Here is a 25166-nt window from a genome sequence, read left to right as displayed (position 1 = left end):
GTTTTTAATGTGTGGCTGTGACCCACCCTGAGACCTTATGGTGCAGGTGCAGGAAATAAAACAAGGCCTGATAATGACAGCAACAATAACGATTATCTTGGCTGCAGAAATAATTCACATCGTGAAATTTCACACTCTGTAGTATGGCTGAGAAAAGGACACACAGACAGTCCAGAGTAATGGCTTACCTGATAGCCCTTTAAGCCAGGATGCCCTGGAACCCCCATCCGACCTGGAGAACCCTGTGGGAACAAGGAAAGGTAACCTCTGCTCCTGCCCTGATTTTCCTGCTGGCCCAGTCACTCATCTGGTGTTTCCAATGGACAAAGCTTTTCCTCTACGCCTGGGCACCTGTCCCTGGTTTCCTCTTATTCTCTCTTTACATTCTTTCGTTGGGCGAATTCATCAGTCTCTGTAGCTTTCAGTACTTGCTTTGTGATGAGGACTCACCCACCCTCCCAATCTCCAGTTCTATCTATTTGCCCCAAATCTTTCCCTGTCAAATATCTCCAAGTAACTTGTGAGAGAGAATGTATGGATCGGCTTTGGACTTCAACTCCCATCAACCCCAGCCCCAACATGGCAAATGGTCAGGGATAATGAGATTTGTGATCTAGGAACATCTTGACGTAGGCACCATATATAGAGAGAAAGAGAGCACTTAATCAAAAAGAAATACATTTCTAAGTCACTTATGTAAAATGGCATTAAATATTAAATATATTTAAACAGTAAAAAAAAAAAACCCATACGGAAATTAAAAATAGCAAAAAACCAGTATAAAATAGAAGACAATAAAATTTCCAGAATATAGCTAAAAGCAACAGTTTTAAAATAAAATAAAATACACAAACACAAACGCAAAATTACGCACACATGCAGAAATATATACAGTGGTACATTGGTTTTCAAACGTAATCTGTTCTGGAAGACCGTCTGAGTTCCGAAACATTCAAAAACCAAAAATTCAAAACGGAAGCCTCAGTATAGAAAACTCAATACGGAAAACTCAACACAGAAGCTGCGTGGCATGTTCGACTTCCAAGGCTTGTTAGAAAACCGAAGCATTTACTTCCGGGTTTACAGCATTCGAAAACCGAGGTAGCACTGTATGCAAGTGCTCACACAGTGGCTTAAGTTACAATAAAAAGATTTAAACACACCCATCAAATGTAGCTGCAGTAGAAAACTAAAATCTGCTAAAAGCAGCAAACAGAATCACCAGCAAAGGCCGCACAAAATGCAGTATATAAAAAAATACCACTAGAGAGTTTAAAGCATTCCTATTTTTGAACCTCATCATCTTAAACACCATGGCCTAGATTCAGTGTTCTCTGACTGCCAGTGCAAGGGCTGTAGCACCAGTGTAAGGGTGAGAATAATGGTTGTGCGAAAATCGGCTTTCAGGTGGAAAGGTCGAAATTAGAAACAGAGCTTTTGGAATCCAGTACTAAGAATTTGTCAAGAATGTATAACTTGCTGTTGAAATGGAATACACAGGATGAGATGGTTAAATCAGCTATGATTAAATGGGCACAGGACATTGGACATGACATTATGTTTGCAGACTGGGAACAGTTATGGACCACCGGTATAAAGTTTACGGCATGTAATGCCTTAAGAGAGAATATTATGAAAATGATTTATAGGTGGTACATGACCCCAGTCAAGCTTGCTAAAATTTACCATTTGCCCAATAACAAATGCTGGAAATGTAATGAAACTGAAGGTACTTTTTATCACCTTTGGTGGACATGCCCTAAGATTAAGGCTTTCTGGGAAAGGATCTATAATGAAATGAAAAAGGTGCTTAAATGCACTTTTGCGAAGAAACCAGAGGCCTTTCTCTTGGGCATGGTAGGCCAATTGGTGTCAAAGAAAGATAGGATGTTTTTTATGTATGCGACAACAGCAGCAAGAGTACTTTTAGCAAAGTACTGGAAGACACAAGAACTACCCACACTGGAAGAATGGCAGACGAAGGTGATTGACTACATGGGATTGGCTGAGATGACTGGCAGAATCCGAGACCAAGGGAAAGAGACGGTGGAAGAAGACTGGAAGAAATTTAAAGTTTACCTTAAGAACTGTTGTAAAATTAATGAGTGCTAAAATGTTTTGAGTAATGTAAAATAGAATTGCAGCGATAAACAATTGGACATGGGAATAAGGATTTAAAGGAAGTGCCATAAGTAAATAAAATTAGAGGTTGCTGGAAAAATTTTAAAACAAGGATGCAGAAAAAGGAGGTATGGGGAAGTCGCTGAAAGAAGGTTTAAGGAAAAGAAGGTTAAGAAACTATACATGTTTATATGTGTGTTTGTTTTTGTATTGTTTTGTATTGTTATTTAATATGTGTTGGAAAATCAATAAAAATTTATTAAAAAAAAAAAGAGAATAATGGTTGTGCAATATGAAATTCAGTTCTACCAGCAGGAACCACTGAGGCCACAGTGACCCATTGTGCAAACAGTCATGAGAACCATACTGCCTTCCTGCACCTTCTCTTGCACAAGGGTGTACTAGTTACTGTAATGCATTACATGTGGCACTGCCTCTGAAGACAGTTTGGAAACTTCAGCTGGTGCAGAATTCAGCGGCCAGGCTGCTCACTGGAGGGAAATGGTTTGAGTATGTTAATGCCAATCCTGATTAGACAAAGCTGGTTGACTGATCAAACCCAAAGAGTACTCATTAATGGTTCCTTGTCATCCTAGAAATAAGTGACAAGTGGGGTGCTGCAGGATTCTGCCTTGGGCCCATTGTTATTCAGCGTCTTTATAAACAACTTGGATGAAGGAATTGAGGGGACTCATCCAATTTGCACATGACACTAACAGATTGGAGAACTGGGCCCAAGCTAACACAATGAATTTCAGTAGGGACAAATGTAAGGTTCTGCACTGAGGTGGGAAGAACCAGATGCACAAATATAATATGGCTTACCAGCAGGACATGTGAAAAGGATCTAGGTATCCTGGTGGAACACAAGCTTAATGATTCAACAGTCTGATGCAGCAGCAAAAAAAAAGCTAATGCTATTCCACACTGCATCAACAGAGGTCTTGCGTCCAGATCAAGGGAAGTTATTCTGCCTTGGTCAGACCACTCCAGGAGTACTGTGTCCAATTCTGGGCACCACAATTTAAGAAGGATGTTGACAAGTTGGAACGTGTGCAGAGGAGGGCAACCAAGATGATCAAGGGCCTGGAAACTAAGTCTTATGAGGAGTGCTTGAAGGAGCATGGAAGATGGAGCATTCTTGTTTTCTCCTGCTCTGCAAGATAGGACTCAGGGCAATGGCTTCAAATTACAAGAAAGGAGATTCCAACTAAACATCAGGAAAAACTTTCTGACAGTAAGAGCTGTTTGGCAGTGGAACAGACTCCCACAAGAGTTGGTGAGCTCTCCTTCCTTGGAGGTTTTTAAGCAGAGGTTGGATGGCTGTCTGTCATGGATGTTTTAGCTGAGATTCCTGCACTGCAAGGGTTGGACTAGATGACCCTTGAGTCCCTTCTAGCTCTAAGATTCTATTATTCTATAACCAGGCCTTAGGCTGATTAAACAATATATGGCATTTTAAACTGTGGGAAGGGATTATTGTTTTGTTTGTTACTATGTTATGTATATTTGTGTTTTTTATAATGTAAACAGCCATGTGATCCTTGGATGAATAGCAGTATAGAAATAATAAATAAATAAGCAAGCACTATGTCATATTTCTCCCATTATGTCCCAGGCTGAAGTCCTACTTCCTTTTCTTAGTAACCCTCTGCCGCCATTGACAATAACACTAGGATAAAAACATGAAGCTGCCTTATCCCATGTAGCTCAGTTTGGGATTCACTGACTGGAATTTGTCAGAGTAGTCAACATGGTGCCCTTTTTGGACTACAAGTCGCGTCAGCCTCAGCTAGCATGGTCAAAGGCCATGGATAATGGTTGTAGTCCAGCGATATCTGGAGTCCACCACATTAGACCCCTGCTCTAAGATTTTAAAATGGGGTCTTCTTGGCCCCACCTAAAGGGGGAGATTCTGAACCTGGAATCTTCCGCATACAATGCATGCGCTCTAGAAACTGATCCTAAAGTTATTCCCTTACATTTAGTCTGAAAGGTCCAAGGAAAAAATAGCCCCAGAGAAGGTTCGGGGCCCTGATTCATAAGTTCAAGTCAGGAAACCAATGGGAGAGCCAAGTGGGCCAAGGGTGGAGGAAACAGCAGAAGATGTCAAGCCAAGCAGAAAAATAGCCTCTCAGCCTGGGATTTTACCCCTTTCCTCACTAACCCTAAAAAGAAGGCTGAAACCCTGAAAGGGGAGCATTAACCATGAATCTCAAAGTCTGATATTGCCTCAAAACCTCACTCACCCAGCATTTTGTGCTATTTTGAGCCATTAAATCTAGAGTTTTGTGTATCATCATGGAAGCAACGCTTGCTGTACTTCCCTCTTCTGCACAGCTCTTAGAGGCCTTTGGCATCCGTCCACATGCATTCCCAACCTCCACAATGCTGCTTTCATCCTGTAAGCTTACACTCCCATTTTTGCCCCCCTGATGTGGTAGGGAAAACTGCCACAGGATTACATGTAATGAGCCAACACTGTTCTCACCATCGCTCCCAGGGTTCCTCTGGATCCTTTGGGACCTTGAGTCCCCCTCAAACCCATCTTCCCTGGTGGGCCAGTCTCTCCAAGTTGCCCCTGGTGACCTTTGCTGCCCTAAAGAAAGTGTAAGTGTCAATGACAGGAAACAAAAGACCAAATGCTCATGGTCTGGGCTGTACCACTCTGAACTACAGAGGGGGCTCAAAAATCTGGGTTCTCTGCCAGACAAACAAAACACAGAATATTTCCACAAAACAAAAACAAAGAAAAGGGGGGGGGGAGCCTAGCATGTCAAGAAGGCTGACCAAGATTTAACCCATACTCGTTTTAGGAATATAGGAAAGTGAGTTATCCTAAATCTTATCGATTAGGAATGGTGAGCCTGTGACCACCCAGATGCTGCTGGACTCCAACTCCCAGCACCCCAGCCAGAATGGGCAATGGTCAGTGATGATGAACAGCAGTTCAACATCAGCTGGAGGGCTAGCAGTCTCCCATTCTTGATCTAGGTCAATATGGTCTACACTTATTCGCAGCAGCTGTCCAGGGTCTGAGGCAGGAGACATTCTTAGCCCTACTTGACAATGACAGCGACTGAAACTGGGACCTTTCTGCATGCAGACCAGATGCTCTGCCACTGAGCTGCGCCTCTTTTCTATTTTGGGGGAGATGAAGTTTGCCGTCTCAGCGAGAACTATGCCAAAATGTAAGCAGGAATGGGAGATCAGAAACATCACAGGAACTGTGATGTTGAGTCATGCTGAGTCAGACCATTTGTCCATCCACCTCAGTATTGTCCACACTGGCTAGCAGGGGTTGTCTAGGGTTTCACGCAGGGAGATTTTCCTAGCCCTACCTGGAGATACTGGGGATTGAGCCTGGGACCTTCTCCTCTATCACTGAGCTATGGGCGTTTCATAGAGCATCAACGGGAGCAGGAAGAACAGAGGCAACCATACCTTTAGTCCGGTTTTCCCCTTCTCCCCTTGTTGGCCTGGTTTTCCTTCTGGTCCCTGAGGGGAGAAGGGAGAGAAAGAGAGACCACCCCTTCATTATTCAACACCTTCCAAAGGAGATCAGAATATTAGCAGATAGACTTTTTCACACTGGCGCCCTTTGCACACAACTCCCTACTATTCTTTCTAAGAAGATAAAAAACACCTGCTGAGAGATTATACCAAGTGTTCCCGTAGTGACCAATCAGATGGCTGTGCCATGCCCACAAACAGGACATGAGTGCAGCAGCAACTCTACCCACTTGTGATTCCCGGAATGAGCTCTTCACACTTCTTTTGCTTTACACCTTTCTTGCAGGTTCCTTTTATGAAATCGCTAATTTATCTTAGGTGTGTCCAACCACGCTGCTGCCGTTCCTTCAAATGTGATTTCCCTGTTTAACAACCTCATTTGGGTGGTTATTTGCATTTTCAAATGATTATGAATGGGTTGGTTGGTTGCAAGATGCCTCAAAAGTCTGGAGGCAGAAAGGTGAGATATTTGGGGTTGAATCCAAGTAAGTCCCACACACAATGAACCCACTGAAATTCATGCACCTAAGTCAGTCATGTCCAACTGATTTCAATGAGTCTACTGTTAGTAGCGCTAGCCTTGGATGCAATGCTAATGTTTTCACCTACTGTATTACAGTTGTATCCAAGGCTATACCATTCCCAACCATTAGGCTCTTAGGCTGCACAAGGAGAGGTGAAATTCCTTTTTTGACACAAGGTGCAAGAGCCTTGTCCACTTTTGCATCTGGTCACCATGCTGTGAAACTGCCTTTTTGTTCACTCATATATTTTTTGTAGAGTCCAATGCCATCACCAAATCCAGTTTTTTTATGCTGTCTTCCCATAGTTTGCAACAGTTTTTTTTTTTAAAAATATATTGATATTGAAATTTTTACAGTAGATTAGAATAAATTATAAAGAAGAAAATAGAGACAGTAAAATGGGGGAGGAAGAGGAAGAAAAAAGCACTAATCATCACAACAGCACTAATGAAGTGTCATTAAAATGTGATTAGAATTACAAAAATATACAATGTATACATACATAGATTGACTTATTGTATGCCTTGTGTATATATCGATTCACGAGTCACTACGGTTTTGATAAACACTTTTCAAATATCATTAAATCTGTCCATAGATAATCTTCATCTGAAGGTGATCTGCTCATAGGTTGCAAGAGTTGTTAGGTTGTCTGTCCATTGATCAAAAGAAGCCATATTTTTGTCTTTCCAATGTATCAATATTAATGTTTTAGTAGATGTAAGGTCCTGGAGAATCCATTTATGTTGATCATTTGTTAAGTCCCATGTACAGTGGTACCTCGGGTTAAGAACTTAATTCATTCTGGAGGTCCATTCTTAACCTGAAACTGTTCTTAACCTGAAGCACCACTTTAGCTAATGGGGCCTCCTACTGCTGCCGCTGCACGATTTCTGTTCTTATCCTGAAGCAAAGTTCTTAACCTGAGGTACTATTTCTGGGTTAGCGGAGTCTGTAACCTGAAGCGTATGTAACCTGAAGCGTATGTAACCCGAGGTACCACTGTATTAGGAATATTGTTTTAAGATGATGTTATCTTCTGAAATTTGTAACTCTTTCCCCACAACAGTTTTTATACATCTTAGTATTTTTTTCAAAAAAAAATTGTTAACATTGAGCACTGTATAAACATATGTTTCTGCAATGCATTGTCCTTATTGCATCTCCAACAGCATGTTGTTCTTGATAAACCATGTTTATGCAATTGTGATGGAGTCCAATACTTTTTTGTTGTATGAGTCGTAGTTTATAATCTAGCGATACACTGGAAATAGAGACTAGTATATTTTCTCATTAAATCTTTATTCCATTCATTTCTCAATGTGTGTACATCCAATTGATTAATAGACATTAAATATCTATAAAAAGTAACAGCTGGAGTTTTTTAGTCTCTAAGGATTCAATCAGATGTTCAAATATCTCCAGCATCTTAGATGCTGTAAAAGCTACTGGTCCAAATAAAGATGTTAGCATACATTGTAATTGTAGACATTGCCATTGTGACATTCCCATTAAGTGATACCTTTCTTTTAAGGTAATGCAAGTTATTTAATTTTTTTTAAAAGGTCATTCTCATCTATCAATTGATCTAAAGATAATATACCCACGCCCATCCAATTTTTCCACAATACCACCCGCCCCAATTTTTATAGTTGGATTTCCCCATAGGATCAGTTTATTGTGGGGAAAATTTTCAAAATTTGTTTTTATTAGCCACCATATTCCATATTTTCCTGACTGATTTAATTGTTTTAGGAGGATTTTGAATTGTGATGTATCTTGATCTAAATGTTTTCCATTCAAGTTGTGGAGATTTATATTCAAGGCATGCTCAAGTGGGGGAAATTATTGTTGGATGCATGTAGTCTGGAAAAATTGAGATTTTATTTTCCCCCCAGATTAATGATGTGGTCACTGACCATTCATGTGCTGTTTTTAAAATAATATCTCTTAACTCAATGTGAATAAATTTAATTATAACCAAATCTGAAGGATCTATAGTTTTTCCTTTGGCAATTTGGAATTCTGGGGGCATGATTTATTTCCAATGGAATATTTGCTCTCAGCTGTAGCAATTTTCTGAGGAAATCCTCCATGACCTCTACCAGATTGCGTTGAGTTGGAATATTGCCAATGCCATCTATATGTGGGATGCATCTAAGAGATTAACTTTCCAGAATTTTGTAATTGGTTTCTGCCCAGGCTTCTTGTAAAGTTAAGTACTTTTCACAGGACTCCACTCAACTGCATGTTGCTGTTAAATCTGAGATTTCGGTTTTGAAAGTGGTTATCTCACACTTAATATCTTTTTGAAAAAATCTAAGGCTGTAATTTTAAGGACCACCTCAGTTTGTTTATCTTGCATTGGTTTGAGACACTTGGTCTGTGCCACAATTTCCTTAAGCGTATTGTCAATAAAACTATTTGACGCCATCTCTCTCTCTCTCTCTCTTGCTGCTAATTTAATGTGTGTCAAAGGATGGGATGATGTAGGTATGAGAGGAGATTCTTAATTGATTGCAAATCATCTTTGAAGTCCAGACAAGTCAATGGTTAAATAGTTACAAGCAAATAAGAGAGAGTATTACAGTGCCATATTGCTAGCTAGAAGTTCTGTAACCTTTTTTTTCTTTTACAGCAGAAGGCAATTGCAGCACCAGTCTGTCCAGCATGAACAGACAAGCTACTGCTGTAGCTTTTAAGGGCTACTGTGCATTTAGTTAAAAATTTCCTCCTTGCAGCTTCTGCTCCTTTTTATTACTTCCTGTTCAGAGCTAATCAGTGATGATTTTCTTCGTAATATTCATCTTCTGTTCCACTGAGAAGTGGGGACTTCAATAAATGGTGTCCTTGCTTTACTGATTTTTCTTATTTTCCTGGAAGACCTGCTCCCTGCCTTGCTGGCCTTTCCACCTGGCCTGGGGAGGGGGGCAGGGCCTGACTGACTCCAGCTACAAAAGCAGAGGCTGCTAAAGGGGCCAGAGACCATCCTGGATGTCCCTTAGTGCAAAACCAGGTCTTTGAGCCTGAGCTTTCATAGCCACCACCTACCATGAACCACGACTGACAGGATTGGCAACAACAGCAGCAGACATATTCTGTGCTTATGAAAATATTTCATTCTCTTGTTAATTGTGCTGTTTTGAATATGCATTTTATAATTGGTTTCCTTTAGTCGTTTTTTCTTTTGAAACATTTAAGATCTTTTTTGTTAACTTTGCTGTGTTAAATGTGTATTCTGTAGTTGACCTTCTTTGTATTGTTTAATTTTGAAATCTTTAAGATAAAATTTTAGTTTCCTGCTCATTACGTTGCTTTCAATGTATACTTTATATTTGGCTTTCTTCAGTAATGTTTTATTCTAGATTTTTATTTGATATTTTAATGCATTGTAAACCACTTTGAGATTTTTTTCTTAAAAATATAAAGCAGTACAGAAATGCCAGAGTGAGCAGAGGAGGAATGACGACTGGGAGGAGCACAGAGAGAAGAAGCCCCTGCACCTGCAGCAGCACAACCTGACACCTTCATCTGCCCCAGTTGCAACAAAACATGTCTCTCCTGTATCGGTCTTTAGAGCCACAGCAGGCATTGTAACCATGCAACAGTTTGACTTTACCCCCAAAGGTGCACGCCTCCATTGTCCCCCAAGATAGCCAACCAACCAATAGTAACCCATGCCCCAATAGCACCCAGGCTGGATTACTGCAGTGCTGGAGTCCTCAATGTGGTGCCTACAGGTACCAAAGGACCCACAGAGATCTACTAGGGTCCCCATGAGGTTCTCTAATCCTCTTTGCACCAGATTATAATTTATAATGGCTCTGTGAGTTTTTCTTCACTACCTCAAGCAGTGCTCACACTATCAGTGGCTACTAGCTACAATGGCTATGTACTCCCTCTAGTCCTGGAGGAAATATGCCTCTAAATACCAGGTGGTGGGAATCACAAGAGGAGACTGCCCTCCTGCACTCTGGTTCTGCTTACGGGCCTCTCAGAGACACCTGGTTGGCCACTGTGAGGACAAGATGTTGGACTACAGTGGTACCTCGGGTTACAGACGCTTCAAGGTTACAGACGCTTCAGGTTACAGACTCCGCTAACTCAGAAATAGTACCTCGGGTTAAGAACTTTCCTTCAGGATGAGAACAGAAATCGCACAGCAGCAGCGGGAGGCCCCATTAGCTAAAGTGGTATCTCAGGTTAAGAACAGTTTCAGGTTAAGTACGGACCTCCAGAACGAATTCAGTTCTTAACCCGAGGTATCACTGTAGATGGGCCTTCAGGCAGACCCTGTAGGGCTCTTATTTTAATACTCTATATTAAGAAACAAAATATGGTTTTTGCAAACATATTTTTATTTGCTTGCTGATCTTGCATAATTAATTGCATATTGCAGAATCCAGCTTTTACAATACTTTGGAATATGCTGGGATACAAAAAATCAGGATACACATCCCCAGCTAGGAAAAAACCCCAGACAGGAGCTGTCCTTGTAACCTTGTCTATATGACTTTGTGTTGCAGCTGGTTCACATAAACAAATATGACATAGGAGAGAGAGACTCCAGCGCTCTGCCATTTCCTACTGTTCTGCAGGTTTTTATACGAGATCTTCCCATTAATAAACATTCACACAGAGAAAGAGACTGAAATGATTCAGGAAATTAGTGGGATTATTAGAGGCAGCCACTTCAAGACATCAATGTTCCAGACTTATCAGAACCACATTTCATAGGCACTCTTCCCCCATCCTGACTAAGCAGTAGGATTTTTATGCAGGGGCTGGGGGAGAGAAGAGACTGTAGCTGAAGGCACGGAAGGGCCATTTGTGTCTGATGGTGAGGGATAAGGGAGAAAATTTATTCTGTTTGCGTTTAAAAGCAAACTGACCTAATTCGCACTTCCTGAAACAATATGGGAACCAAAACAGTGAACATCATTCGAAATTTGCCCTGATGACTGTGCAGCCCTCCAGCTTGCTGGAGAATCAGTCAATGTGGTGTAAGACTTTGTGTTTCAGTGAAGGGCCAGCTGAGCCTCTTTCTCTCTCTGTTTGCCCCCATTGCCTTATTTTCTGATGCCACATCCATTATAAAAATGTGCCTCCATTATCAGAAGCTGGTGGCAGCTGTGTGAGGCTGCCCAGTGAAGTGAACGAACCACTGGAATGCCCTTGCCAGCCCTCTTCATGAAGAACCTTCCATACGGACAGTTACTGACTGACCTTTGGATTTTCAGAGGAGGAAGGAGTACACTGAATCTGAAAAGGGATATTCTAAAGCTGGGGAAGGATATTGTAAAGCTGGGGAAGGCAACCAAAACAAGAAGACTTGGAGCATATCCCCTGTGTCAGAAAGCTTGCGCTTTTATAGCTTAGGAGGAAAGTGGTTAATTATGCATGGTTCAGGAAAAATGGGTAGTCCTCCTCCCTCTTGGGACCGGGACCTGAGTGCTCTGAGTATTTGCAGGGACCGGGTCCTGAGTGCTGTGAGTATTTGCAGGGACCGGGCCCCGAGTGCTGTGAGTATTTGCAGGGACCGGGCCCCGAGTGCTGTATTTGCAGGGACCGGGCCCCGAGTGCTGTGAGTTTTTGCAGGGACCGGGCCCCAAGTGCAGTGAGTATTTGCAGGGACCGGGCCCCGAGTGCTGTGAGTATTTGCAGGGACCGGGCCCCGCATGCTGTGAGTATTTGCAGGGACCGGGCCCCGAGTGCTGTGAGTTTTTGCAGGGACCGGGTCCCGCGTGCTATGAGTATTTGCAGGGACCGGGCCCCGTGTGCTGTGAGTATTTGCAGGGACCGGGCCCCGTGTGCTGTATTTGCAGGGACCGGGCCCCGCGTGCTGTGAGTATTTGCAGGGACCGGGCCCTGCGTGCTGTGAGTATTTCCAGGGGCTCACTCCACACAGCCCTCCCCGATGTACAGCAGGGCTAGTTCTCCTCTCTTCCTCCAAAAGTCCAACACCATCTCCTTTGTCTTGCTGATATTAAGGTGCAAGTTGTTCCCTAGGCACCATGTAGATATTTTTTGGACCTCCCCTCTATACGCTGATTCGTCTGCACCTGTTATTAAACCCATTATGGTGGTGTCATCTGCAAACTTAATAATTGCAGTAGACAGGTATGCATGCAGTATGTATACAATGAATACAGGTAGGGACTTAGCACACATCCCTGTGGTGTGCCAGTGCTGATTTTTAAGGAATTAGGTATATATGATGGTAACAATGATAGTATGTGTCAGAGGTTCAGGAGCAGAAGAGCAGGGGAGAGAGCAAATAGAGAGCGGAGGAGAGGAATCGGAGGGGAGCGTAGGGGAATATGACAGTGGACCGAGAGATTCCATGAGCTTCTCCAGCGAATCTGAAGATTCCCAGGAGGGGGCGCCTATGGTAAGGGCGAGGCGAATCCCAGAGGGGACGATCCATAAACAAGGAACCAGAGGGGAGTCCCAAGGGAGTAGCGGAGCAGTAGGGCCAGTTCCCCCACCAGAGCACAGTGGGGGGGAAGAGTCACGTGAGTCAGGGCCAGCTTCTCCTCCATCGGGGAGTGGGGAGACGGAGGGAAGACCAGGTCCAGCTAGCCTCCCCGAAAGGGGGAGCAGTGACACAAGTGTAACGGTCAGAAGGAAAGTGGGAGGTTGCGCGCGCGCGCCAAGTTCAAATGTGGAGGAGCGCGGGACAGCAGAAAACCCGGATTGGGAGCCAGGTCCTAAAGCCCGAAAGAGGGGGGGGGAGGAGTCGGGAGAATCAGCGTCAGAAGAATCTCGGAGGGCTGAGACTCCGACTAGCAGAAAGACCCAGAGAAAGAAGGAACAGAGGAAGAGGTGGAGTAAGGCTAGAATCTTAAGCTGGTGTCAGGGGGGAGGAGACTCAGATGGGAGTTCTACGGTCTGACGGATAGATGTAGCGTTGCGCGCTGGGCGTCTAGAAATGAGACTGAACTTCAATAAAGACTTTTAAACTTGAGCAAGGAGCAGCGTTGGTCTTGTGTGAGCTGGGACCTTGGGCAGCGCTGACAGTAACTCCCATCTCAGTAAACTCTGCGAGCTCACGGAGATAGGCAAAGATGACGACTGAGGAAAAAGTCAAGCAATTGCAGGAAGCGGTGTCAACGCTCTACGCAGAATTGGCTGCGTCTAAGAAAAAAGAAGAAGACACAGCTGCGCTCTGCCAGGATCTGCAAGCCAGGTGGGACAAATGGGGAAAGGAGGGGCAGCTGGGAGCCAAGCCGGAGGGAGTTAGCCTCGGGAAAAGGGGGGCAAGCCTTGTGACCCATTTTGACGGGAACCTGCAGCAGTACCCTAACTTCAGAGCAGAAGTAGTCTTCGCGCTCAATTTGCTTCGGAAAGATTTTAGAGATGAGGAGGAGAAAGTGGGTTTCATAATCACTCATCTGCATGGGGAAGCTAAGTCGTGGCTGCGAACCTTGCTACGCGAAAATGACCCCGCCCTCAAAGATTCAAGCGCTTTTATTGGAGCCATGGACGCTTGCTTTAAATCAACGGTGGATGTGGATGTCGCTAGAAGGGAAATGCACGGATTGCGACAAGGAAGAGCGACGGTGCGCCAGTATCATTCCCGCTTTTTTGGGTTAGTAAATGTGCTGGGCTGGCAGAAGGACTCAGCTGCCGTCAGGGATCTGTTCTGGGAGGGGCTGAATGGAGCCGTGAAAGATGAGCTGGCCAGGGGAGAGAGACCCCAGAAGTAGTCCAGAGGGCGCTCGCAATTGGGGTGCGCCTGGAAGAACGCCCGTGGAGCAGGGAGGAGGGGCGAAGAGCAAACACGTCAGTTAGAACGACTCCCTTCCTACCCAGAGAGACAGAGCGCGCTCAGTCCACGCCTCCTCTCATGAGTGGAGAGGAGCCAATGGAGATCGGAGGTGCAAGGGCTCAGACAGCAAGCAGAGCCCAAACACCAGGAGCAGTCAAGGCGAAGGCTCCTAGAGGGAGCAGGAAGTGTTACATCTGCGACAGTGCACAGCACATGGCGAAAGAGTGTCCCCAGAGGCTCCAGAAGCACACTGCAGCCTCAGCAACTGTTAAAGGAGGAATTCAGCAGGGAGTTGAGCAGCAGGGAAAAGGCGACGCCTGGTTGGAGATGGAGGCTCTGGGGCTCAACCAGGCGAGTCAGTGAAGCAGTCCCCAGAGATTTTGCAGCCCACAGACCCCCTCCCACCCAAACCAGTGGTGCAACTCACTGCATCGCTCCAGCTGCCCGATGGGCTCACCCTGGAGGTCCCTATTACCATTGACTCTGGTAGCAACGCAGACTTTGTAGGGTTGGACTTCGTCAAGCAGCATCGCATAGCACTCCTGCCAGCCACGATGCCCCTAAATGTTGTCACGGTAGATGGCAGGAAGATACTGGGAGGAGAGGTGGTACAGCAGACACCGCCTCTGGTGATGCAAATTGGGAACCACCGCGAAGTCATCAGTTTCAACGTCACCCACCTGTCGGACACGCCCATAGTGTTGGGCATGAGTTGGCTGGATAGGCACAGCCCGGCATTAGCGTGGTACCAGCGGCAATTGACCTTCTGCTCTTCCTACTGCGCAGCGCACTGCATCCAGACCTGCCAGGAAGAAGAGGGGCAAGAGGATGCACCGCAGCTACACCTAGGCATGGTGCAAGCGGTGCCCAACAAGTACAAGGCCTTTTTGGAAGTCTTCTGCGAGAAGGAAGCAGACAAGCTGCCTCCCCACAGACCCTACGACTGCAAGATTGACCTCCTGCCAGGGGCGACGCTGCCGACTGGGAGACTGTACTCCATGTCTGAAGACGAAATGCAAGAACTCAGGGAGTTCATAGATCGCAATTTGAAGCGGGGATTCATCCGGGAATCCAAAGCAGTGGGGGGCAGTCCCGTGTTTTTCGTGAAGAAGAGAGACACGCCCGAACGGAGGCTCATAGTGGATTATAGAATCATCAATTCCAGGACAAAGCCCACAGCATTCCCCATGCCCAAAATTGACGACCTGCTCGCGACGGTGAGGAAGGGACGGATCTTCACCAAGTTGGATCTACGAGGGGCCTACAACCTTATACGCATGCGGGAGGGCGACGAGTGGAAGACAGCCATGTTTACGCCTTTAGGAACCTATGAATACAGAGTCATGCCGTTTGGTCTCCAAAATGGCTCCCATTGTTTCCAAGCTTTCATGCACCACGTGCTAGCGGGACTCCTCTACAAGAAGTGCGTCTGCTTTTTAGATGATATCCTGATCTTTTCGGACTCGCAGGAGGCGCACGAGGAGGACGTCAAGGAGGTCCTGCAGAGACTACGGGAGCACAGACTTTATACCAAACTGGAGAAGTGCCAGTTCGACACGACAGAGGTGGATTTCCTGGGATACAAGCTGTCCGACAAGGGACTTGCCATGGACAGCGCCAAGGTCCGCTCACTGTTGGACTGGAAGAGCCCGCGCAACCGGAAGGAGGTCCAGAAGTTCGTCGGTTTCGCCAACTTTTATCGCAAGTTCATCAAGGGGTTCGCGAAGGAGACAGCGGCCATCACGGACACCCTCAGCTCCAAGAAGAAGAAGTTCACCTGGACGGACCAGGCGGAGCAGTCCTTTCGGAGGCTCAAGCGTCTCTTCGCGTCCGAAGAACAGCTGCTACACGTAAACCCCAGCAAACCGATGAGGGTTGAAACGGACGCCTCGGACAGAGCGGTGAGGGCGGTCCTGTTGCAGCAAGATCCGCAAGGGGACTGGAGACCGTGCGCATTCTACTCCAGGAAGCTCAGCACGTCGGAGCAGAACTACACCATCTGGGACAGGGAGTTGCTGGCCATTCATGCAGCCTTCAAGGCGTGGCGGCACTTCCTCGTCGGAGCCAGACACACAGTGCAGGTCCGCACGGACCACAAGAACCTGGAGTACTGGCGCACGGCGAAGTTCCTGAACCAGAGACACATCCGCTGGGCGGAGTTCTTTGCAGATTTCGATTTCCGGATAGAATACATCCCGGGAGACAACAACGTCATGGCGGATGCGCTATCCAGGAAGCCGCAGTATCTCGAGGAAGCGGCACCGGCAGCGGCCAAACACATTTTCGCACCAGAGGTGTGGGCGTGCGCTTCAGCCGCAGTGGACCTGGACGCAGTCCGTCGCGCGCTACAGGCGGATTCGTTTGCGCAATCCAAGATGGAGGAGGTGCGAAACGGCACAGCGGGGGACGACGAGTTCCAGATACGCGACGGACTACTCCTCCGCAAAGGGGCTCTCTACGTACCGGGAGACGACCTTCGCGCGAGAGTCTTGCAGCAGCTGCACGACGCGCCCAGCGCTGGGCACTTCGGCAAGGACAAGACGGCGGAATTAGTCACCAGGGACTTTTGGTGGCCCAAGGTGCGGGGAGAAGTTGCGGATTACGTTTCCAGGTGTGACACCTGCCAAAGGGCCAAGCCAGTACACAGGAAGCCGGCAGGTCTGCTGGAACCGCTGCAGACGCCGCTCGAACCATGGGAGAAAGTGGCCCTGGACTTTGTTACAGATCTGCCCAGTTCGCGCGGCAAAACAGCGGTACTCGTGGTCGTAGACCTCTTCACCAAGATGGCGCATTTCATTCCGTGCGCGAAGGTGGCCACAGCGGAACAGACCGCCAAGTTGTTCACAGACCACGTGTTCAAAGCTCACGGCCTGCCGCGGTCCATCCTGTCCGACCGGGGCCGCCAATTCATCTCGAACTTCTGGCAGAAGCTGCTGGGCATCCTGAACGTCAAGATCAACTTAGCGTCGGCACGACACCCGCAGACCAACGGACAAGCGGAGAGGGTCAACGCCATCATGCAGCAGTACCTGCGATGCTACGCCAATCAACAGCCCTCGACCTGGGTGGACTACCTACCGCTAGCCGAGTTTGCCTACAACAACACGAAGCACGGGTCTACAGGGGTGACACCGTTCTTCGCCAACAATGGGCGCCACCCCAGAACCTTCCCGGGGTTGGAGACCGAGGCAGAGGGGGAGCCACGGGGGGCAGAGCACTTAGCCGCAGAGTTACAGGAGGTCCATGAGCAACTCCGAAGGCACTTGGAACTCGCGAAACACGCCTACAAGATGCAGGCAGACAGGCACAGGAGGGTTGGGGAAGACATACAGGTAGGGGACTGGGTCTGGTTAGCAGCTCAGGCAGTGCCGGCCAGAACGCTAGCTAAGAGGAAGCTAGGACACAAGCACCTGGGACCTTACCAGGTCGCGGCACAAATCAATCCAGTGGCCTACCGGTTGACACTCCCGGAGGGCTCCAGAATGCACCCAGTCTTTCACAGGTCAGTGCTCACGCCTTACAAGGCGCCCCACAGGTTTCAGGCGCCAGGGACCGCACCAGCTCCACGTAGCCCATCGCCAACAGGGGAGGGACCACAGAGGGCGACCCCACTCAACGAGGTCACACAGATTTTGGACTCCAGATGGGGGGAAGAGGGAGTTGAATATCTCCTCGCCAGGGAGGGTACTCCGGCCAGCGCCAACGAGTGGGTGCCGTGCTACGCCGTGGAGGAGCACTACCTCAAAGACGAGTTCCATTCGATCTTCCCACACAGACCCATGCCGGAGGAGTATTTCGACGACTGGCTTTTCACACCCACACTGTCAGCCAGCACGTTCCAGGGTTTCTTCTCAGATGAGGAGCCGACGCCGGGGATGAGCTCCCCGGAGGGGTCGCTCTCGGGGTTTGCCACGGACCGCTCCTATTGGTGGGACACTCAACCAGAAGTGGGGTGGAGCAGGGAACTGCTGAGGGGGCCCTTGCACACAGCCTCACCCGAGGGACCGGGTGGAGAGGAGGACATGGACGTGTGGGGGGAGGATCTTGGTTTTGAGCACGACAGCAGAGAAATGGAAGCAGAGGAAGTCGACGTCGACGAACCCATCGTGGGGGGGCCTGATCCCGCTGGCCGGTTGCACACCAGGGGGAGAGAACGGAAGCCAGCACTCACACCCCCAGCGCTGGAGCACCTGGAACCCACACCCGAAGAGGGGGAGGGGGGAAGGGGGGGCTTCGAGGGGGGGATGGATGTCAGAGGTTCAGGAGCAGAAGAGCAGGGGAGAGAGCAAATAGAGAGCGGAGGAGAGGAATCGGAGGGGAGCGTAGGGGAATATGACAGTGGACCGAGAGATTCCATGAGCTTCTCCAGCGAATCTGAAGATTCCCAGGAGGGGGCGCCTATGGTAAGGGCGAGGCGAATCCCAGAGGGGACGATCCATAAACAAGGAACCAGAGGGGAGTCCCAAGGGAGTAGCGGAGCAGTAGGGCCAGTTCCCCCACCAGAGCACAGTGGGGGGGAAGAGTCACGTGAGTCAGGGCCAGCTTCTCCTCCATCGGGGAGTGGGGAGACGGAGGGAAGACCAGGTCCAGCTAGCCTCCCCGAAAGGGGGAGCAGTGACACAAGTGTAACGGTCAGAAGGAAAGTGGGAGGTTGCGCGCGCGCGCCAAGTTCAAATGTGGAGGAGCGCGGGACAGCAGAAAACCCGGATTGGGAGCCAGGTCCTAAAGCCCGAAAGAGAGGGGGGGAGGAGTCGGGAGAATCAGCGTCAGAAGAATCTCGGAGGGCTGAGACTCCGACTAGCAGAAAGACCCAGAGAAAGAAGGAACAGAGGAAGAGGTGGAGTAAGGCTAGAATCTTAAGCTGGTGTCAGGGGGGAGGAGACTCAGATGGGAGTTCTACGGTCTGACGGATAGATGTAGCGTTGCGCGCTGGGCGTCTAGAAATGAGACTGAACTTCAATAAAGACTTTTAAACTTGAGCAAGGAGCAGCGTTGGTCTTGTGTGAGCTGGGACCTTGGGCAGCGCTGACAGTATGGTACAATATGTCAGATGAGATCATGGCTGTTAACAGAAGAACTAGCACAAGTGGTGGAATGCCTGTCATTTAAAGCTGCTGTTTTTGAAACACACAGAAGTAATCTGAAGAGGAAGAGCTGAGCTACCTGCTCAGTAAAAACAAAACAGGAGCTTTCTTGTTTTTCCTAAGAACACTGTTTCACTACCGAGGAGCTTTGCAATTTCTTTCCTGGAACTGCAAGACGTCTGTTCTTTCAACATTCAGACCCTGCAGAAAGGGCAGCCTATTATGAAAAGCCACAGTGCTCGGCAACAGGCAGCAATTGAAAATCCATCAGCCGGGCTTCTGCCAGTTGGCCCAGCTCCTTCTGTGGCTTCTGGCTCATCGGTTGTACGATGAAGGAGGAAAGCGAAATGCTTGGTCCCTCGCAGAAGAGGTAGAGGATGTTTCACAGAGCAACAGCTACTGGATGGCATGGGTTGCAATTAGCTCCTGGCTCACCCGCTAACGGCTGGAAAGGTGCATATAATGGAACCTTTGGTTCATGTTAACCACAGGGGGATGACTGAATGGGCAGCAACGTTTTTGACAGTGTGCTATATGCTTGCAGTTAGGATGCAGAAGGAAGTACTTTTGAACAGGAGTGTGTGTGGAATGGACTCGGTCCCCACATTTCCCCCTGGTGAGCACTAAAGAAGGGCAAATCTGATGACTTTGGTTTTTGTCACATTTTGCTGGTGTCCAGTCTTAAAAGTTCAGCTCACATATCCACACCAGTTTGTGATTTTTTTAAAAAAAGTACTCATGAAAATTCACCAGCATTTTACTACAAATTTCTGCTAATGTACACATTTGTGTATGCCATTTTCCATAATGCAATGCATTTATTTGTTTTATTTGCACTAATATGTATATACATTTTATGTGCACTTTACTTTAGTATATGAATTTGTGTGCACTTTGCGTGGCTGGAGCATTGCCTTGCAAAATTCAGAGGGCAAATTTAAAAGGATAGCTGTGCTTTGATTCAAGTTTTGTTTTGTTTTGTTTTGGAAAGTGCAAATTAGGTCAGTTTGAATCAAATCCCGCCCCCGCCCCCCCAGCCAAGCACAGATGTAAAGCCTGTGAGTTGCAGCCAACTACATTCTACTCAGAGGATACCCATTGTATTTAATATACCTATGTTTGTCATGTCCCTTATTCCAATGGTTCCACTCTGAGTGGGACTAATGATCAGCACATGTGTCAAATCCCAATTGCCTCTTCCTTTGTACTTTTCTCTCTCCTGTGCTTCAGCTGGGCTCACTCCTGCAATCTCTTCTCTGCCATCTCCTTGGATTGACCAAATGTTTTGTTTGGCACTTTTGGTCAAAGAGAACTTCAGGGGCCACAAAGTGAGCTCAGGACAAGAGAGGGAGTTGTAGTTGTGCCACATGGTAACACAAGAAGGTGCCTTATACTGAGTCAGACGTGGAAACATGCCTTCCCTTTGGGGTATCTGGTTGGACACTGTGCGAAAGGGATGCTGGACTAGATGAGGCCAATCTCACACTCCTAACATAAAAAAGCAACCTTCAGATGTCTTCAGAGGAAGCAAACAAATAGGATTCTGCTACATGATAGTTGCCCTGACCCCAAACAGTACTTTATTAAAAGTGCAGAACTTGACAAAGATAGAAACGGAGGAGCAGATAAAGGTTATGGGATGGATCAAGAAAAGGGGAGGCAGGCCTGCAGGTGGCATGAAGCAGTTGAGCTAGCAAACATTTGTAAGACTGAAAATGTAGTTATTTCACAACTTGTCTGAGCTAGTGTTTAGCCTGTGTGTGTGTGTGTTTTAAAATCAGACTATATAAAAATATGTACTAAAATTTGAGATGGCACCATAACACTGCAATAAAGAATAACAGAGGGAAGTGATTACAAGCTGGCAAAAATATATTGGTTCCATCATGCACTTTGGTGTACTTTGACAGAGGGCAGACACAGAATCTGGTCTAGTCTATTTATTGGTGTTGAATAGCTCAATACTGCTTGTATGAGTGTAGTTGTTTTTAAAAGTCATTGGTTACATTGGTTCTTGTAAAATGGGTGAGAGGTTTGGGTTTTCTTTTTTTTGCAGAGTCTAAAAGACAGGAGCGGCCCCTGCTGCAAGATGGCTAATCGTATTCCTGGTATCAGTAGTGGGTGACTGGGAGCCCTTCCTGCTCACCAGCTTAAGATACTATAAAGCTACAGTCAGAGTTATGGGCGTACTCCATGTCACATAAATAACAATTTTGAGTAAGTCAAAGAAAATCCTGCAGGTGCGTGCAACTGATGCAAATATGCAGGTGATGACCATTTTAGGTGTGTGCAACTGATGCACAATTGCCAATGCACAGGTCCTTTTGGACTCAGAAGAAGGCGTAATGGGGGTGTGAAGGGGGTAGGGCAGGGTACAATGGGGTTGGGTTCACTTAGATGTGCTCTGCCGACACGTGCAGGAACCAGAAATGGAACCTCTGTGAGATATGATCGCTGTCTGTAATACAAACTCTGCCCCATGCTCCAAAGTTTCATTTTGTAACCTGTGCTAATTAAAAACGATTCACATTTGACAGTTTTACATAGTTATGGGAACTTCGCAATCTGGTGGAGGAGTTTGGATGAGCAGAGCCAAGCATCTCATCTGGGGCAGAAGGGAGCCTGAAGGGTTACCTTTGTGTCCCACAACCCCCCGCTCTGGGACATAAGAAAATATGCAGAGTATCAAATTGCTTTAGGAACCTTGGTAGGTATGTGAAATCACCAAAATATGTGAAGAACCATGTAAGAATAGAAAGGGTACAAACAACACCCAAACCCTGAAAAAGAAGGAAAAGGAAAAGGAAAGATGCCAGCATGGTTAAACAGCAAAGTAAAATTATTCGAAGAAAAAGCAAGTGATTTTGCAAACTCACTCGAACGCCGGTGAGCCCAGGGTATCCAGGAGGTCCTTCTTTTCCTTTGATGCCTTCCTGCCCTTTGTCTCCTGTTCCTCCTTCTAGGCCTGGTTCTCCTTTGTCTCCCTGGAAGAGTGACATGGGTAAATTGCTTTTCTGTTTTTCCTCACAGGTTGACCTGAGTTTCACCAGCAAGGAAAAAGAATGCGACAGAAATCCGGCATAGTTCAACACAGAGACTTCCCCCCCTTGTCCCCCCACCACCACTTGTAGCCCAGTCAGTGCAAGGAACAGGGCTATGGATGCAGTGCTGGATATAACATTTACTCAAGCCCTGCCATTGCTGATCAGGAGTTAGGACTACTATTTGATTTATGGCATTCACAAGCCACGATAATGGCCATTGGCTTTCAAAGGGGAGTGAACAAATTATTGGCCCTTAGCTATGACAGTTAAAATGAAAACTCCAGGTCCAGAGATAGTGTACCTCTGGATAAAAAGGTAAAGGTACCCCTGAACATTAGGTCCAGTCGTGGCCGACTCTGGGATTGCGGCGCTCATCTCTCTTTATTGGCTGAAGGACCAGGTGTACAGCTTCCAGGTCATGTGGCCAGCATGACTAAGCCGCTTCTGGCAAACCAGAGAAGCATGGAAACACCATTTACCTTCCCGCTGGAGTGGTACCTTTGATGTGCTTTCGAACTGCTAGGTGGGCAGGAGCAGGGACCGAGCAATGGGAGCTCACCCCATTGCGGGGATTCGAACCGCCGACCTTCTGATCGGCAAGTCCTAGGCTCTGTGGTTTAACCCACAGCGCCACACGCGTCCCGTGTACCTCTGAATATCAGTTGCTAAATGCTGCATGGAGGAGAAAACAGCAAGCAAAGGCTGTTGCCCTGTCTTCATGCTCTGCTAGGTTTCTTCTTGGGAGTACATGACTGAATTCTGTTGGAAACAGGATGCATGCTCTTATGCCCCCTAATGTGTTACGGTAAGGGAAGGGCTGGACTTAGCACTGAGAAACCCAAGTTTGGATCCCACCTCAGCCACACCAGGAAGATTTTAGGCAAGTTGCAGGCTCTTCTGTGCTTCATCTGTGCAATGGGCTTACATCCGTCTCAGGGATTTACAGTGGCAATTATTGCTCTATGCAGCCTACAAGTACTTCATTATTTACACATACTTGTTATTGCTAATAAACCACAGCACCAGATCCCAGCACTCCTTTGAGAACATGGTCTGCCAGCTCTATGTCCAATTCACATTTGACTGTTACAAATTTATAAAGCAGAGGGGGGAGTGAATGAAGATACCAGCAGGGAAATTCCATTAATGCTGCATCTTTCTTCATCGGCCAAGAGAGGGATGCAGTTCCAGCCAGACTTAAATGGCAGGGATAGGGAGTCTTTTTCAGAAAAAGGGCCGCATTCCATTCCAGGCAACCATCCAGGGGCCACATGCCAGTGGTGGGGAGGGCCAGAGGCAAAAGTGGGCGGGGCCATCCATGTAAATTTTAGTAGACTAGTTTATACACATGCTCACACACCCTTCTCTATCCCCCATTCAGAAAATGGATGGGAGAAAAAGGACATTCCTCCATCACAAGCTTTTTAGTTTTTTGTGCTACTTGCTCAGGAATGAAGACCTAATACTCCACAATCAGCATGAAAACACAGCCAGAAGGTGGTTATGGAGGGCTGGAACAATCCATTCCTTTTCTACCAGCCAGTTTGGTAGAAGTCAATCATGTTTATGAGCCTGCTAAATGGCTAGTAGCTTGCTTTTCATGCTTCAGGGCATGGCACCCCCATTCTCTGTGGCCAGTATGGAAATGCAGGCTACTAGCCTTTTAGCAGGCTAATATATTGGGGGGGGGGGGCTAGCTAGTAAACTTTGTGGGCTTCTTTACAAGACTGATCTAATGTCCCCATTTGAAAGAGGCAGCGGCCAAGCTGTCATCTCACAACATTCATGCAGAACTTTCATCCTAGGTTCCCAGAGCAAATTTATATCAAATTACCTATTGACATTTGCTCTGATTCAGCGCTACACTGTGGGTTTTCCTGGGGAAAAGTGGCGGGGCACATGGAAACATGGATGAGCCCTAGGTCTGTCTCTATACAGTTGGGTTGTTTTTTTAGTCCTACCGTTTCCCCTGGAAAAATTCACTGTTCACAGCTGAATCAGGACAAACAGCAATCCACAGAAAACCTGACTGCCATTTGTTCTGATTTAGTGATAAATGGCTAGTTTTTTGGGGACAGAGTGGTGGGAAGAAAGAAAAAGAACCCTGTTCAGAAATGAAAGTGTGGATTTGTGCCTGGAAAGTGCAGCGCAAAAGGAAGTCTGGATGAGCCCGAAGCAACAGAATGGATAAGCTCCCTGAAAGAAGCAAACCCACACAGCAGGGAATGAATTTCAGGGACGAATCCAGCAAATTCACTGAGCAAGCAGACCTACTTTTGCATGTGCACTGGAACTACCGCTCCCTCTTTTTTCCCCTGTGCACCCCACATACTCTTCCTAATCTGCTCCAGAAGGTTGAGAGGAAACCCCAGAGCAGATTTGGGGGAGGTGAGGGGGGGGAGCGCGGAGGAATAAGAGAGAGAAAGCAAGCTCTGCAGCATGAGCAGGAATCGTTTCACTCAGGAAATAACTTTGGTGGATACAACCCTCTGTCTCCATGAGACACTAATTTTCTATTTGCAGGGAGTATTTACAAATGATTTTATCCATTTGCTGCATGCAGTGGTTCCATTCTCTTAACCACCCCACTTCACTCTGCCACATGCGAAAGCCAGGCTTTGCTCAAACGTCTGAGCAGCAAAAAGCAGCCAGATCATTTAGCTGAGGGCAGGAAAGGAACTATTCAATAAGCCTGCAGGGGGGCAGAGACACAGCAAGAGGTTAAAATAAGGGATTATCTTGTAAGAAGAGATTGTCTGGCTCAGATGTTCATGAGAGATGGCAGCAGTGAAGAGCAGCAAATCATATTGCTGGATTGACACAATAAGCTGCTGGAGATTTTTTCGGCAGAGTTTTCCAGGAATGGAAGTACCTGAGCTCATACAGTTATGGAGTCCAGTGGGAAAATAACAAAAAGGAAAGGATATATATTCCTGAGGCTTCAACTGTGTAAGGCGGGAGTGATTTCAGGCTCATGCAAGAGAAAGGAGATTTGGGTAAATCAAGATTCAGCTAAGCAGGGACTTTCTTGAGGAAAAATCACAAAACTGTTACCTTTAGCCCATCTGGCCCTAGAGGGCCACTGTCACCTTCAAGGCCCAGATCGCCC

General features: G+C 46.9%; 1 protein-coding gene across 1 annotated transcript in view; it reads right to left on the bottom strand.

Moving 5' to 3' along the window:
• Nucleotides 1-25166, bottom strand: part of COL27A1 (collagen type XXVII alpha 1 chain) — a 262533-nt gene that overhangs the window by 46873 nt on the left and 190494 nt on the right. The window contains exons 36-40 of the mRNA XM_053374834.1: nt 25112-25165; nt 21890-21997; nt 5566-5619; nt 4613-4720; nt 189-242 (exon numbers count right to left, since the gene is read on the bottom strand). Of these exons, the coding sequence (XP_053230809.1) occupies nt 189-242; nt 4613-4720; nt 5566-5619; nt 21890-21997; nt 25112-25165 (378 nt within the window). The remainder of the gene's footprint in view (nt 1-188; nt 243-4612; nt 4721-5565; nt 5620-21889; nt 21998-25111; nt 25166) is intronic.

The sequence above is a fragment of the Podarcis raffonei genome, chromosome Z, assembly GCF_027172205.1.
Source record: "Podarcis raffonei isolate rPodRaf1 chromosome Z, rPodRaf1.pri, whole genome shotgun sequence".
Classification (NCBI taxonomy): Eukaryota; Metazoa; Chordata; class Lepidosauria; order Squamata; family Lacertidae; genus Podarcis; species Podarcis raffonei.
The sequence above is the reverse complement of the archived record's forward strand: the minus strand, read 5'-3'. Positions and strand labels throughout refer to the sequence as shown.